We start from the raw sequence: 15,737 nt of genomic DNA on the forward strand, positions 1-15,737 counted from the left end.
CCGGGGCACGAACCCGCGTCCTCCGCATCGGCAGGCGGACTCTCAACCACTGCGCCACCAGGGAAGCCCCTGTGTCTCTTCTTGATAGTCATATTTCCGTTGCCCAGATCAGTGCCTTACACATAGTCTGTGATTGAATATTTGCCGAATGAATGGTTACTATATATAACTTTATATAACTGTATATGACTATATATATAATGTATATGTATAGTTTGATATTTATAGTCATATATATTATATAGTCATTATACATATTATAGTTGTATATTATAGCAATATATGTGATATGTTCTATATGTTAATATATATGTCAACATATGTGTTATAGTCATATATATATATTTTTCAAATCAATACTTTCCCATTTCTCTTTAGGTATTGATGTTGATCATTATAGAAAACTGAAAGTCTTAAAAAGAGGACCTTGTAAAGTCTTTGGATTATATTGAAACTTAGCTAAGATGGCCAAGTATGGAGAACACGAGGCCAGGGCTGACGATGGGCAGAACGAGTTCAGTGACATCATTAAGTCCAGATCTGGTAAGTAATGGAAGCTTAAGAAAATGAATGATTTTTATGCATAAACTACTTAGAAGACACAAGCTTGGTTTGTTTTGTACTATTCTCGTGAGACAGACTTCTTTGGAGAAACATAATTCTGACAAATGACTATTACGTTGTAAATGGTAATATAGTATCTCTGTATCCTATCTTAATTTCTCAACCCAACTTGGTCTCCTGGTATGTTGCTTGACATTGCTTGGTGAAACTGCTACCTGTTAGTTGATTGCCGTTCATTTATAAGAAACCCCTTGAACACAAAATGCAGCTTAAAAAAAATGATGCTTAAAGTAGGAAGTACTGTGGTTTCTGCTGGGATGGATCCTCTTGAATTTTGCTTCCGTACTGCCTTTCCTCCATCCCATTTGGTGACCATTTCTAGGCCAACAGGTGTCTTCCTACCTGTTCTTCCCATTTTGAAACTTCTTATGGACCTTCTCAGCACAGTTTCCACTTAGGTAATATAATAAACTAGACTAAGACAGATTAATGGTTTTCTGTGAACATTTAAATTGGGGACTTAAGGATACCACTCCCTCCCCCAATTTTTTTTATATAACCGAGTGCTTTTTGACTCTGGCTGTACAAATGAATCAACTGGAGAGTTTTAAAAAAAAAATGCAGATGCATTGTCTCCACTACAGAACTATTGAATAAAAATTTATGTATTTTTAAAAAGCTTCAAATACAATTCTGAGCTAGACTCTATGGGGAGATATTTTTGAGCAGGCAGGACCTTTCTGAGTTTTGAAAATTGCACAGAACTCCACCCTGGGTGTGAACACTATACTTAAGTAACTTTGAGAGTTACTTTGGGCTATAAACTTACATCCAGTGTCACTTTAAAACCATAAAAGGAACCTAAAGTCTGTTTTTGCTGTTTGCACCATCTTTATTTATGTTAGGAAGTTATTTCTTACTGTATGAATCTGGAGAAATATGCACTGAAAATAAGCTCCAAATTAATAGAGATATACATTTAAGATACATTTCCCTCTATGACACTATTGTTGGTTGATTGGTAAAGATTTTGGTTATTACAGTCTTGGCTCTAAATATGTAGGTGCTGTTGTGTAGCTTGAAGGATATTTTGGGGAGTATAGCTTAATATCTTATTTTAAAGTATGCTCTGAGAATGTTTTATTGCCCCCACATTATTTTTGATTTAAATGCTTTAGTAGTATAGAGTACTATGTTGATATAAGGGATTACTAATATCTTCTTAAGAGTATAGAATGTATATCCAGAAATATATAAATGTAACAAGGAGGAAAATGAACGTGAGACAATTTAATGTATCCATGCTTGTCATGTTCTATAAATTGTGAGGAGTTATGTTATGTTCTTAAATAGTTTCCGGACCTCCATTACAGTAAGACCTTTGATATTTATAACTATGTACTTTAGCCATGTTCATAAAAAAGTAATTATATAAGTTTAAAAATACTGGGTATATATGATGAGTACCCATAACTTTCAAACTATTCTTTAAATTAAAAATGATTATTTCAAAAAAAAAAAGATTATTTCAAAAGACTGACTATTCTCATACACTATTGGGAGATAGTTGGGCAAAAATTATTACGTTTTTTAAAAAAAATTTTATTTATTCATTTATTTAATTTTTTAGCTGCATTGGGTCTTCACTGCTGCACACAGGTTTTCTCTAGTTGTGGCGAGTGGGGGCTACTCTTTGTGGTGGCGCATGGGCTTCTCATTGCAGTGGCTTCTCTTGTTGCAGAGCACGGGCTCTAGGCGCCTGGGCTTCAGTAGTTGTGGCTCGTGGGCTCTAGAGTGCAGGCTCAGTAGTTGTGGCACACAGGCTTTGTTGCTCCGCGGCATGTGGGATCTTCCCGGACCAGGGCTCAAACCCATGTCCCCTGCATTGGCAGGCGGACTCCTAACCAGTGCGCCACCAGGGAAGCCCTATTACATGTTTTTAACATATGCATACCAGTTGGCCCAGTAACTCTATTTTTGGAGTTTTGTTCCTAGGGAACACACAGAAATATACAAGTAAAAATTTGATCACAGAAAAAAGTTATAAACACCATAAAAATCCAACATTGAGGATTGGTGAGATAATAATTTCCCAAAGTATTTTGAAAGCAGCATAAGTTCTAATGTGTAATTCAAATAAGGATGTCATAGGCAAAATAATTTTAGGAAACAATGGTTAACCTACTCTGTTCCTTTTAGTGTAGGGCACTTGAATAAATCATATAGAAACTCAGTGGAGCTAATTAAATTAGCATGTATTCATAAAGTAGAAGATTATACATTCATAAAGATGTATGTGTATGACCATAGAAATATGTTCTTGATGTTACATAAAAAATATGTGCAATATGAAGTCATTTGTGTGAAAAATTTTCTTTTTTCAAAAAAGTTTAGCAGAGTGTATACTAAAATGTTAATAGTGGTCATCTTGGCGTTTGGGGATTATAAGTTTTCTCTTTTTGCTCATATGTACTTTCTAAAGCTTTTCAATGAGCCTGTATTACTTCTTATATCTTTAAAGTATTTTTAAAGTATTCTTAAAAATCTCAAATTGCTTCGAGTGTTTTAATGCCAAGGTGATGACTATTACATTTTTTTTTTTTTTTCTTGATGGCTCCTACTTCAAAAAACATTGAAAAGTTAGCAGTTGCATAGCTGAGATCTGAATCACATTCTTTTGGCTGGATTATGTTGCAAAAAGCAGTAGATAAATTTGGATATGAATGGGCCTATTAGTTCCAACCTTGCTTTCTGGAAGGCACTTTTTTGATTCTTTTAAGGTAAATATTAACTCAGTGGTCAGTTCTCATGTTACTCTAAAATTTACATGTTGAACAGGGATCTTTAGTTCAGATTAAGTCAAAGGAATCATCTACATATGATGCATATATATTTTTAACATCTTTATTGGAGTGTAATTGCTTTACAGTGTTGTACTAGTTTCTCTTGTACAACAGATTGAATCAGCTATATGCATACGTATATCCCCATATCCCCTCCCTCTTGTGTCTCCCTCCCACCCTCCTTATCCCACCCCTCTAGGTGGTCGCAAATCACCGAGCTGATCTCCCTGTGCCATGCAGCTGCTTCCCACTAGCTATCTATTTTACATTTGGTAGTGTATATGTGTCCATGCCACTCTCTCACTTCGTCCCAGCTTACCCTTCCCCCTCCCTGTGTCCTCAAGTCCATTCTGTACATCTGTGTCTTTATTCCTGTCCTGCGCCTAGGTTCATCATTTTATTTTTTTAGATTCCATATATGTGTGTTAGCGTACAGTATTTGTTTTTCTCTTTCTGACTTACTTCACTCTGTATGACAGACTCTAGGTCCATCCCATAATTCAAAAAGAGTCATGTACCACAATGTTCATTGCAGCACTATTTACAATAGCCAGGACATGGAAGCAACCTAAGTGTCCATCGACAGATGAATGGATAAAGAAGATGTGGCACATATATACAATGGAATATTACTCAGCTATAATGCATATTTTTAAAGATCCTCCTGGGATGCGTTCTATGCTGAATTTTTGCTTTTTCATTTTTTTAAGGGAATGTTGTCCTACAGGAGAATTTTGATTCAAATCTGTTCCTATATGTTTCTTCCTTTTGAGGGACTAGCTGTGGGGGAGTGCATAGAGATTAGGGTGGAAAAGAGAAGTGATGTTGAGATTATACTGGTAAATTTATCTCTTGGTTTATGACAATTCCTCTTCCTCTCCAAATCCTTGAGTTTGGACAGTCTAAAAGCCTGGCATCATAAAAATATTGGTGCATTTTATGTTAAGGTATTAGGATTGTTTATATTGACCATATTCAATATTAATTTGCTTTATGCAGTGTATGAGGTTTAATAATTTTTTAAAGTCATTTTCACCATCTAAGCAGAAATCTGAAATATCAAGAGTAGGTGAGGACATAGTTTCATGAATATAAAAGTCATACATTTCTTTATGGTTGTAATACATTTGCCTTGGATTTGAGTGACTTTTAGAAAAGAACTTGAAAGAATATGACCTTTAATGATTCAGGGCCTGGGCTTGGGTAAAAGTAGATCTTTCCCTAACTTAAAACACGCAAGTCAAATTCATCCGTCGAGTGCATCTTTGATAGCCTGAATTAGCGGGCTTCAGAAAGTTTAACAATTTATTAAGTATTTTGAGAGTAGGCCAAGAGTAAGAATTGTTTTTAAGTGAAATATGTTGTCAGTGGAGTCTGTGATGCATAAACTTCTGCTTGGAACGTTTTCACCATGAAATAATAAAATGGTTTGAGATTATGTATAACGTCAAAGACTGTCCTCTCCGCTATTTTATTCTGTCAGTAGCTGACACTAATGCCAGTAACATAGAATAAGTCAACCTTTTCTGTTCTTCTCAGTGCTGGTGTGGTAAGTTTTAGCTCAAAGCGCCCTAAAGAGGGTAGACTTCAGGGCTAAAGACTGTGCCAGCTAGCTCCAAGTGGGGATTTTGACTGTTTAGGGATTAGAAGCAGAGATTCTCAGATGGGAACATTTGTTGAATGAATTAGTCGGTAAACTCCACATTGTTGTATGATTGAAAGCATTCTTTCAAAGCCTTTAGGCAGGAAGCCTGAGTGTAACAGTTTTATCATTTCTTTCTTCACCTTTTCTATTCTTGTGTAATCCTGGGATCTAATTGTTGAGGGAACCTTAGAGGCCCTATCACCTGGCCATGCCTGTGCGGTGGTTACCCAACATCTGCTTGCACGCCTCCAGTGATGGGATCTCACTGATGATGATGATGATAATTCTAGCAACTTACATTTACTGAACACATACAGTGTGCAGATGTGGTGCTCAGAGTTTAATCCTCACAACCACTGCTTCACAGATGACAGACATGAGCCACACAGAAGTATAATAATTTGCCACACTGGCCTTCTTTCTGTTTCTCCAAAGGCCCAGTCATGCCTACCTCAGGGCCTTTGCACACCCCTCTTCCCCTGCCTTTGCCTGATGGGCTCTTTCTCGTCATTTAGAGCTGGGCTTCAGTGTCACCTCTGAGAGAACTTCCCTGCTGACTTTAGAAAGTAGCTCTCCCAGTCATTCTTGACTGTATCACTATATTTAAGTTCCCCGTATGCTCTATCACTATCTGGTACTTTTCTTGTTTTTTGTGCTTGTTAATGTCCTTCCTACTAAATTTAATTCTACAAGAGTAGGGACCCATATATCCTTGGGACCAAGCCCAGTGTCTGGCTCACAGTAGGTGAGCAGTGAATGTCTATTCAATGAAAAAGGCTACAGAACTAGGAAGCACCAGAGCTGGGGTGAGAACTCACTCAGGTGATCCGACTCTAGAAACCCTCATTTGACCTCTGTAGAGTGCCCAGTTTCCTAATTTACCAGGTAGTTTATTCTGTTGCTGCCAGAATGTTCTTTTTTATTTTGTACCTAAATCTATCTCTTAGAAAATTTGCAGAGTATCAATTGTATTTATATATCCTCTTCCTTCGTAGTTACAAGGTTGGGACCCTGGGCTGTGAGACAGAGCTGCTCCAGGCCTCCGGCTGGCATCACAGCCCTGCTAAAGGAGGGCCGGGCTGATTGCAGGAGACAGCGTGCTGCTCCCGGCCCTCTCTGTTCTCTGTCATTCTCTGTTAAGAGTTAGCAAAGGGGAAAATAAGAGTTAGCAGTCCTCTGGGTGGAAGGTAGAAAAATTGATAATCTATTTCTGACATGAATTCCCTTTTCTCTTTTCCCCTGCCTGCTGCTCAAGGCTTTTAACTGACCGGTGAAAAAAAGGTAGTGGATTTCAGATGCACTGCGATATGGCACAGTTTTAAGTCCTGGTCTGATGCCCAGATGGGTATCTGGCGTTGAAAGAGCTGGTAGGGGTAGGGGGAGGGAGAGAGAAGAAAAGAGAGGCCAGTGAAATAAAAATAAAATAAATTATTTAATATGGAATATTATATATACCAGGTCACATTTATAGCAGGCCTAAAAAGATGCTATGTTTGCAATAAAGTAAGCTTGCTTAACAAGATGGGGTTTTATGAAACTATGAGGAAAGTTACCTTATTTGTTTATCTTTTAGAGGCCTTTCTTTAGGAAAGACAGTGGTTACGTTGTATTTCCCATTGGTCTACCTCTTTCTCTTTCATTTAAAGAAATATCTGTGAGGGGATTTTCCTAAAGAGTTTAAGGGACTGTGAAAAATAGTTCTTGTTCTTGTTCTTGTTCTTCTTCTTCTTTTTTTTTTTTTTCTGAAGCTTTACTTGGCTGGAATACCTGTGCTTTGAAGGGAGTCTTTGAGCAGATTTGGTTTTTTTCCATGAGCCCTGGGGATTTGTGTTGAGGGACAGTGACCCTGGTGGAAATTCAACTCCGGCAGAGAAGAGCAGCTATTCTTGTCATGCGCATAAAAATATTCTCTGTGTTGGTACCTCATTATGCTGAAGTTGTGCCATCATAGAAAAGATTTCTGTATTCATGTGATTCTCATGACCTGTTACTGGGGTTGTGAAAGCTGTGTCGGTGATCTGTTCTTGAGAGAAAAACATGAATTGTGGAGAATGTTCTAAACAGTGGAAGTACTTTATTATATAGACAGAACGGAAAACTCAGTTTTATTGAGCCTTATTTGAGTCCAGATTTGAGCTAGATGCCAATAGGACGATTTTCTGGGAACAAGGGAACATGCGAGATCGTTGATTTTCTGGGGACAAGGGAACATGCAATATCGTTGATGGTTGTAAAAATTACTTAAAATTTTATTGCGAAAGATTACTCAGGGGCTTTCACATGTATTGGTTAGATTTTTTTTTTCTCCTTAAGCTGTTTCTGTGGAGGCAGAGGTGTTTCCTGTATTACTCTTTCTATTTTCTTGTATGCCGTAAGTGTTTAATAATGAATACAGTCAGTTTAGTATTTGAAAGGTGAGTCAGTGTGAGTTTTTAATATATACTTACCTTCAAAATGATGGCTGTGGACTGAAGAATCTAAGCCGGATCTAGTCCTTTCACTTTTCTTTCCTCTGCTCCTCGATTAACACCCGTCAAGCGTGGGAGGCAGGTGGGCCCGGTTCCCCCGTAGCTCTCCGGCCTTGGTGCTGATGCCTTTTCACAACCAAACACCTGAGATTTCTTTATATTCTGTGGGTCTTCTCTGTCAGAAGCTTGGTCTCCTAGCCTAGCTAATAAGGGGAACTGTTTGTGTGTGGGCTCATCTGGCAGCTAAGATTAAGGTTTGGAGTGGTACAACCTCAACATTGGTTTTGAAAACTCAATTTACTTAAAAAAAAAAAAATTCAGTTTTGGCACAGCCATTGAGCTCGTGATATAGAGCAGGAGAATAACATTTCATAGGTGAATATTTTCAGATGAACTTTTTTTGGTAGGTGGGTGGTTGGCTAATTATGATTTCTGTCCAGTTCAATAATCTTAGCGTTGAATTATGTAACATTTTTTTTTCCAAAGAGGAGAAGAAAGCACATAATGGCATTTCTGATGTAGCAGAGAAATCCAACAAAAAATATGACTATGTCTCGAAAGTGGCACAACTTTGAAAAATGCCGTGGTTGAAAAAATCTCTTAGATCATCTCCCATAGTTTTAATATTTGCACATTTCTTCCATGCCATGTTCTAATTAAGATTTTGGTGTAGGACATTTTCGTGAAGAAGACCTGGGGATGGAGAATAGCATTTTGAGGTTAATACTGATTGATTGCTTCTCTTGCTACTCATCAGCTATGTGAGTCTTGTGATTTAATATTAGTTCAGTAATTACATAGATGTAAACATATGCTTTTATTTTGAAAGTCCGGTTTTGGGTTCAGCCTCTATCCGCTTCCTAACTCAGGCTGCTTGTCAGATTGACCCCTGGGGATTCCGATTCGGTTAGTGGGGTGGGGTCCCGGCATCTGGAGTTTTAACAAGCTCGGCGGGTTCTCGTTCTGTTTAGTGCCATTGATTTATGGACAAAGGAGGCAGGCTTAAGACTCTTGGAACCAAAGTGAAAGTGGTCTGTGCATTTCAGAGCAGGGAGAACTATAGTCAAATGTTGAAGATTATTTCTACTTACAAAATCTTCTTTTTAAATAATTTTAAGAGGTGATGGATTTCTTGGTATTGGACATTTTTTTCTTTTGCCTTGTATTCTGAAGGGTTTTGGTCATGTTGAGCAAAGGTAAAACTGTGTAAAGTGAGTCAGGAGAGTGATGAAACTTGGTGCATTTCTTATTGTGGTCTGTTGAACCAGAGGATCGTACCAAAATATTCAGCCCTGAAATATTTCTTCATGGAGCACCTTGGTCTTCAACTTGGTGCATTGAACCTCTTCCTGCTGCAAGCTTAATGTCGAATCCTGAGTTCTTTTGTGGAGTCATCTGAACTTATCATAAAAATTTACTGTCTATCTTTTCTAACAAAAATTTCCAAGACAGATGTGGTTTTGACTCGTGAGGAAAAATCCTCACATCCATCCTCTATGTTGGTTTTCTTTCGTTTTTTTTCTTTTTAGTTAAGTTATAATTTATTCATTACAATGGAATGATTTGCAATGAAAAATCACACATTCTTTCTGTATTGATATGGGATGATTTCTAAGATATGATATAAAGTGTAAAAACATAATAACATTATGCTAGTTTTATCTTTTTTTTTTTTTTTTTTTGTGGTACGCGGGCCTCTCTCACTGTTGTGGCCTCTCCCGTTGCGGAGCACAGGCTCCGGACGCGCAGGCTCAGCGGCCATGGCTCACGGGCCCAGCTGCTCCGCAAAATGTGGGATCTTCCCGGACCGGGGCACGAACCCGTGTCCCTTGCATCGGCAGGTGGACTCTCAACCACTGCGCCACCAGGGAAGCCCATGCTAGTTTTATCTTTAAGATTAAGGTGTTACATATGTATTTGCCTCCTTGTTTTTGTAATTTTAAATAGGTGAAATCTAGTACTTACATTTAATATAACTATGCTTTCTTTTTGCTATAAAGTAATTTAAAAATGAGTGAATTTTAAAAGATGAATAATGATTTTTTTGTCAGTGATGAATTAGGAGTTAAGTGATGTATGGACCACCACAGCAAGTTCCCTAAGGATCTATAAATACACCCCAGAGGTCTTGGGATGTTCTTATATTCATTTAACCAAACCTAACCAAACGCCAAACCCCCAATCTCTTATAGTCCTTGAGTTATTTGCAGTAAAGTCTTTGAGCTCTAATCTTTAACCTCTTTGAAAATACAGAAGGGAATATTCATTTCTTCATTGATTAAATAACCTCCAGGGTGGTCTGAGATACATAATTGCTTTTCTGTAAGTCATTGTGTGGAATTTGAGATCAGTCTCAGAATTTGACGAGATCTATTCCTGAGGCAGTTTTAAGATTGAGGCTTACAAAGAGACTACCTGGTGAGGCCTGAGTGGGATTGATGATTTCTATTTGAACAGAGACTTTTGTGCAAGTGTGAATAAATATTTTTTCCTTCAGTTTTACTGAGATATAATTGACATACAGCACTGTGTAAGTTTAAAGCATCCAGTATATACCTAAGGGATAATGATTTGACTTACATACAGCATGAAATGATTATCATAGTAAGTTTAGTGAACATCTGTCATCTCATATAAAATCAAAATTTAAAAAGTAGAAAAATATTTTTTTTCTATTATGAGAACTCAGGATTCACTCTCTTCACAGCTTTCATATATAACATACAGCATTGTTAATTACATTTACCATGTTGTACATTACATCCCTAGTACTTTATCTTGTAACTGGAAGTTTGTCCCTTTTGACTAAAGTGTGGGTAAATTTTTTGTGTGTGATTTTTTTTTTTGGATAATTTTTTTTAAGGCAAAATATACGTAACACAAAATTTACCTTTTAAAACACTCTCAAGTATACAGTTCAGTGGCATTAAGGTACATTCATATCGTTGTGCAGTCATCATCACCATCCATTTCCAGAATTTTTTCATCTTCCCAAACAAACTCTGTCCTCATTAACTACTAACGCCTCTTCCCCCTCCCTCAGCCCCTGGCCCCTGTCATCCTTAGGAGGAAGGCTTTTCAGATATATTTGAAACAAATAGACCACAAAATAAAACCAAAATCCACCCCAAAACAGATAGACTTAAAAACCAAATTTGGTTCTAGGTCGTAAATGATCCATTTCTCAAAGTGAATTGTTACATTGCCAGTTTAAAAATTATACTTTTTAAAACTGAGATATAATTGACAAATAGTATTATACGAGCCTCAAGTATACAACATAATGATTCAATATTTGTGTATGTTGTGAAACATGCTCACCACAGTGAGTCTAGTTAACATATGTTCTAGCACCGTAGTTGTAGCATTTCATTTTCTTGTGATGAGAGCTTTTAAAATCTACTCTTAACAACTTTTAAATATGCAGTACAGTATTATTAACTATAGTCACCATGCAGTATTTTATAGCCCCAGGACTTATTTATTTTATAACTGGAGGTTTGTACCTTTTGACCCCCTCCTCACTCATGCCCATCCCCAACCCCTGCCTCTGGTAACCACCAATCTGTTCTCTGTGTCTTTGAGATGTTTTTTTAAGATTCCACCTATAAGTGAGATCATGAGGTTATTTGTCTTTTTCTGTTGACTTATTTCACTTAGCATAATGCCCTCAAGGTTTATTCATGTTGTTGCAAGGGGCAAGAATTCTATCTTTGTTATGGTTGAAAAATATTCCAATGTACATTTTCTTTATTCATCCGTTGATGGACACTTAGGTTACTTCCGTATCTTGGCTATTGTAAATAATGGTGCAGTGAACCTGGGGGGGGCATAAATCTTTTCTACTTAGTGTTTTCATTTTCTTTGTGTAAATACCCACAAGTAGAATTCCTGGATCATATGGTAGTTCTGTTTTTATTTTTGGGGGGAACTTCTATACTGTTTTCCACAGTGGCTACACCAATTTATAATCCCACCAACAGTGCACAAGAATTACCTTTTTCTGTACCGTCACCAACACTTGTTATTTCTTGTCTTTTTGATAACAGCTATTCTAACAGGTGTCTGGTGATACCTCATTGTGGTTTTGTCTTTTTTTTTTTTTTTGCGGCACGCGGGCCTCTCACTGTCGTGGCCTCTCCCGTTGCGGAGCACAGGCTCCGGACGCGCAGGCTCAGCGGCCATGGCTCACGGGCCCAGCCGCTCTGCGGCATGTGGGATCCTCCCAGACCGGGGCACGAACCCATGTCCCCTGCATTGGCAGGCCGACTCTCAACCACTGTGCCACCAGGGAAGCCCCTTGCCCATTTTTAAATTAGATTGTTTGTTTTTGCTATTGAGTTATATTAGTTCTTTATATATTTTGGATATTAACCTGTTGGAGGAGGTCATTGAGGGAATGTTGCTGCTGGTTGACCTGCAAGGAGGATCCAGGCAATCAGAGGCTCCTCACCCTCTCCCCATTCTTGGAATATATGTTCCACTCACTCTTCCTACACTAGGAGCTACTTCAGGGATGTAGCTTGAGAGAGTAATGTGTTACTGAGACCATCTGGATCATATATATTACTAAATCCCTTAAGGACCCTCTATAAACTTAAGAATTTGGCCAGGCAGAGATCTACTCGTCTTGCTGTCACCAAAGACAAGCCTTATATGTAAGTTCCCTTGCTTATTAAAACTGTCACCTACCAATGAGGAGTGGTCTGCCTCTTTCTTCCATCTCTCCTTGCCCTTTGTGTATGGGGGCCAGTTTCAGATTTTACTCAGGGAGCTCTAAAGGTTGCAACCAACATGACCCCTTATCAGGTATATGATTTGCATTATACTGTCTTTTAAAATTTAAAGTACAAGTATGACTCAGAGCTGGGAGAGTGAATCTGCATCTAATTTGGTGTTGAAGGCTCCTGGCCTTATCCAAAAGCCACCTTCTGGGCGGGGTGGGGAGGGGCTCTGAGATAAAACACCATGTATGCTCTAGTTTACTTTGTTACCGTATATAGTCCCTTCATAGGTGTTTAGAAAATGTTATACTGAAGGATGTAAAGATATTTATTTTTGTAGTTTTACATGTGGTATCAGTGGCCAGTTCTATAATATAACAGACCCTTCCTCATACGTTAAATCTCATTTTAATGCTTTGTCTGTAAAAAATTATCAGAGTGACTTGAATTATTTTAACTTACGTGTGCTTTTTCAAGAGATGTAGCCTGTTAGAAGAGTGTTGGTATTTGGAGAATGCGCACACATGCTTGTCCTCTGTCTGGGGCTGGCCTTACTGAGAATTTGGGGTAGCACAGATCTTATTCTAGGGACCTGGCATCAAGGCAGATTGCTCAGAGAGGGGAACTCATTTGCATGTATGTTTCAATGAAACATTTAGGGAACTCTGATGCTGACCTATCTTTCTAGCTGCCCCCAACCCCCCACCGCCTGCAGAATACCCTGTGAGGGAGGCCAGTCGTCCTTTTCTTGCCTTTGGGACATGGCTTGCTTTGTTTTCTGAGCTTGATTGTTCTTCCCTCCCCACTCCTTAGTTTTGAAACCCTCATCTTCAAACATCGGCATAAATGCCACAAAGCATTCTATTCTTCGATGGATCACAGAGCCACAATCCATGTCCTTCCCTCTTGTTCACTCTTTTTTTAAAATAAATTTATTTATTTATTTATTTTTGCTGTGTTGGGTCTTCGCTTCTGTGCGAGGGCTTTCTCTAGTTGCTGCGAGGGGGAGCCACTTTTCATCGCGGTGTGCGGGCCTCTCACTATCGCGGCCTCTCTTGCTGCGGAGCACAGGCTCCAGACGCGCAGGCTCAGTAGTTGTGGCTCACGGCCCAGTTGCTCCCCGGCATGTGGGATCTTCCCAGACCAGGGCTTGAACCCGTGTCCCCTGCATTGGCAGGCAGATTCTCAACCACTGCGCCACCAGGGAAGCCCTTGTTCACTCTTTATTTCTCTTTTTGGCTCTTCTTGTTTGTGTGTGGGTACATGATTTCCTAATTTGACCTTCTGATAGCCAGCCCTTAGCTTAGTTGCCACACACAGTAAGTGCTCAATAAAAGCTTACTGTGCATTTTAATGGTTTAATGAATCAGACTTGCTTATATACATACCTTATTCATTCAGCAAATGCTTGTTGTTCAATCCGTGTTGCTAGATGATGAGCCCAGAGGTGAGCAAGACGTGTGTCTCTTCTTCAGCTCTCAGGCTGGCTGGGAAGAGAGGCGTAAAGAGACATCCTTGCACAAAACCCGGCGCCATGTACTCAAGGCTGTGGGAACAATGGGAGGAGGAAGGACAAAGTCTTACCTTGTTGGGAAGGAGGGTGGGGCTGGAAAGAGAGAGCCTTAAGAGGAAAGCAGTTGAGGTGTGCCTTGAAGGGTGCATAAGAAGTAGCCGTGTGGATCATGGAGGAAGGGCATCATTCCAAGCTGATGGATAAGAGCAATGCATTTTGAGTCTGCAGCTGGTAGGTGAGTGTTGCTGGGACACGTGTCTCAGATGACGGGAGAGGGTGGGGCCAAATTTTGAAAGCTCTTTTTTTTTGTTTGTTTTTTGTGGTACGCGGGCCTCTCACTGTTGTGGCCTCTCCCGTTGCGGAGCACAGGCCTCGGACGCGCAGGCTCCGGATGCGCGGGCTCAGCGGCCGTGGCTCATGGGCCCAGCCGCTCCGCGGCACGTAGGATCTTCGCGGACCGGGGCACGAACCCGCGTCCCCTGCATCGGCAGGCGGACTCTCAACCACTGCGCCACCAGGGAAGCCCTTGAAAGCTCTTTTGAAGCATGCTAAGTGGTTTGATCTTTTCCCTGTAGGGAGCCACTACAGGATTTTAAGTGGGTTAATGTCGAATGGGCTCAGTATTGTTTATCAAAAGGATAACTCAGTCGACAGCACGAAAGATAAATTTAGAAGGGAGCAGAGCTGAAGGGCGGAAGGGAGCAGGTAAGAGTTGTGAAAATAACTAAGGTTAGAGATCATGGGGGCTTGGACCAGCGTGGTACGGGTAGAGAAGGAGTAGGGCAGAGGACTTGAAAGATCCTTAGTAGTTAGTAGCAACATGTATAAAGACACAATGTAAACTTCACTTCATGGGATTTGTTTTATATTTTTCAATCCGATGTATAGCTTTTCAAATTATAATTCATATATATATTTTTCAATCAGATGTACAGTTAAAAAAATTATAAGTCTGGGATTCCCTGGTGGCGCAGTGGTTGGGAGTCCGCCTGCCGGTGCAGGGGACGTGGGTTCGTGCCCCGGTCCGGGAGGATCCCACGTGCCGCAGGGCGGCTGGGCCCGTGGGCCATGGCTGCTGGGCCTGCGCTTCTGGAGCCCGTGCTCCACGGCGGGATAGGCCACGGCAGTGAGAGGCCCGTGTACCGCAAAAAAAAAAAAAAAAAATTATAAGTCATGTTATCGCCCTTTCGGTATTAGCTCTTCCTCCAGAATTAATATTCTTTTCTTTTTTTTGCCGTGCCATGCAGCATGCAGGATCTTAGTTCGCTGACTAGGGATCAAACCCATGCCCCCTGCATTGGGAGCATGGAGTTTTAACCACTGGACCTCTAGGGAAGTCCCCAGAATTAATATTCTTGACTTGATTAATTTCTACATTTTAAAGGTAGTTTTTTACTCCTTAGCTACATTGACTACTGCTGTTTTCCTAAAGTATTGCCTCTCGGTCAGTTTATTTAGGTAACTGAATTGAATTGTTTCAATAGCATTTGTAATTTTTTCCATATGTATATTCTGAAAGAAAGGTCATGCTGCAAAGAAAAAGTAGGTTAATTAAAATGAGAAAAAAGTTTATTCATATTTATTTAGTATAATATAAAAGTTCTTTGAAAAGGTAGCAAAGAAAGGTAATATTAATCTCATCTTAAAGGGAAAATAATAATCTTGGACAGCTAAAAGAAAATCTACATGTGAAAAGAGCCTGGAAAACTATTTCAGAGGAACTTTAATTGGAGAATAGGATGTTTCATGCGAGGATAATGTCATCCTGTAATACTAATTTCAGCTTCAACAGATAGGATAGAGTAAATGCAAATTGAAAATAAATTAAGAACAGATGTTGAGAAATACCTTCCATTTAGGGAATAATTAAGTGATGGAAAGGTGGTTGGAGTTCAGTCAATAAAGCTGAGATGCTCAGAAATCATAATTATTCAGGTAACAAATGCTTTTCTTAATGTGACGCTCTGCCCTGGAGGTTTG

The 15,737-nt window shown here is 39.4% G+C and overlaps 1 protein-coding gene across 4 annotated transcripts in view; it reads left to right on the forward strand.

The window, feature by feature from the left end:
- UTRN (utrophin) overlaps positions 1–15,737 on the forward strand; it is a 550,217-nt gene that overhangs the window by 62,630 nt on the left and 471,850 nt on the right. For all 4 annotated transcript variants that reach the window (XM_024747877.1, XM_024747875.1, XM_024747874.1 and 1 more), the window contains one exon: positions 379–543. In XM_024747877.1, coding sequence (XP_024603645.1) covers positions 465–543 — 79 coding nt within the window. In that variant the 5' untranslated portion in view covers positions 379–464. The remainder of the gene's footprint in view (positions 1–378; positions 544–15,737) is intronic.

The sequence above is a fragment of the Neophocaena asiaeorientalis genome, unplaced genomic scaffold, assembly GCF_003031525.2.
Source record: "Neophocaena asiaeorientalis asiaeorientalis breed wild unplaced genomic scaffold, Neophocaena_asiaeorientalis_V1.1 scaffold123, whole genome shotgun sequence".
NCBI lineage: Eukaryota > Metazoa > Chordata > Mammalia > Artiodactyla > Phocoenidae > Neophocaena > Neophocaena asiaeorientalis.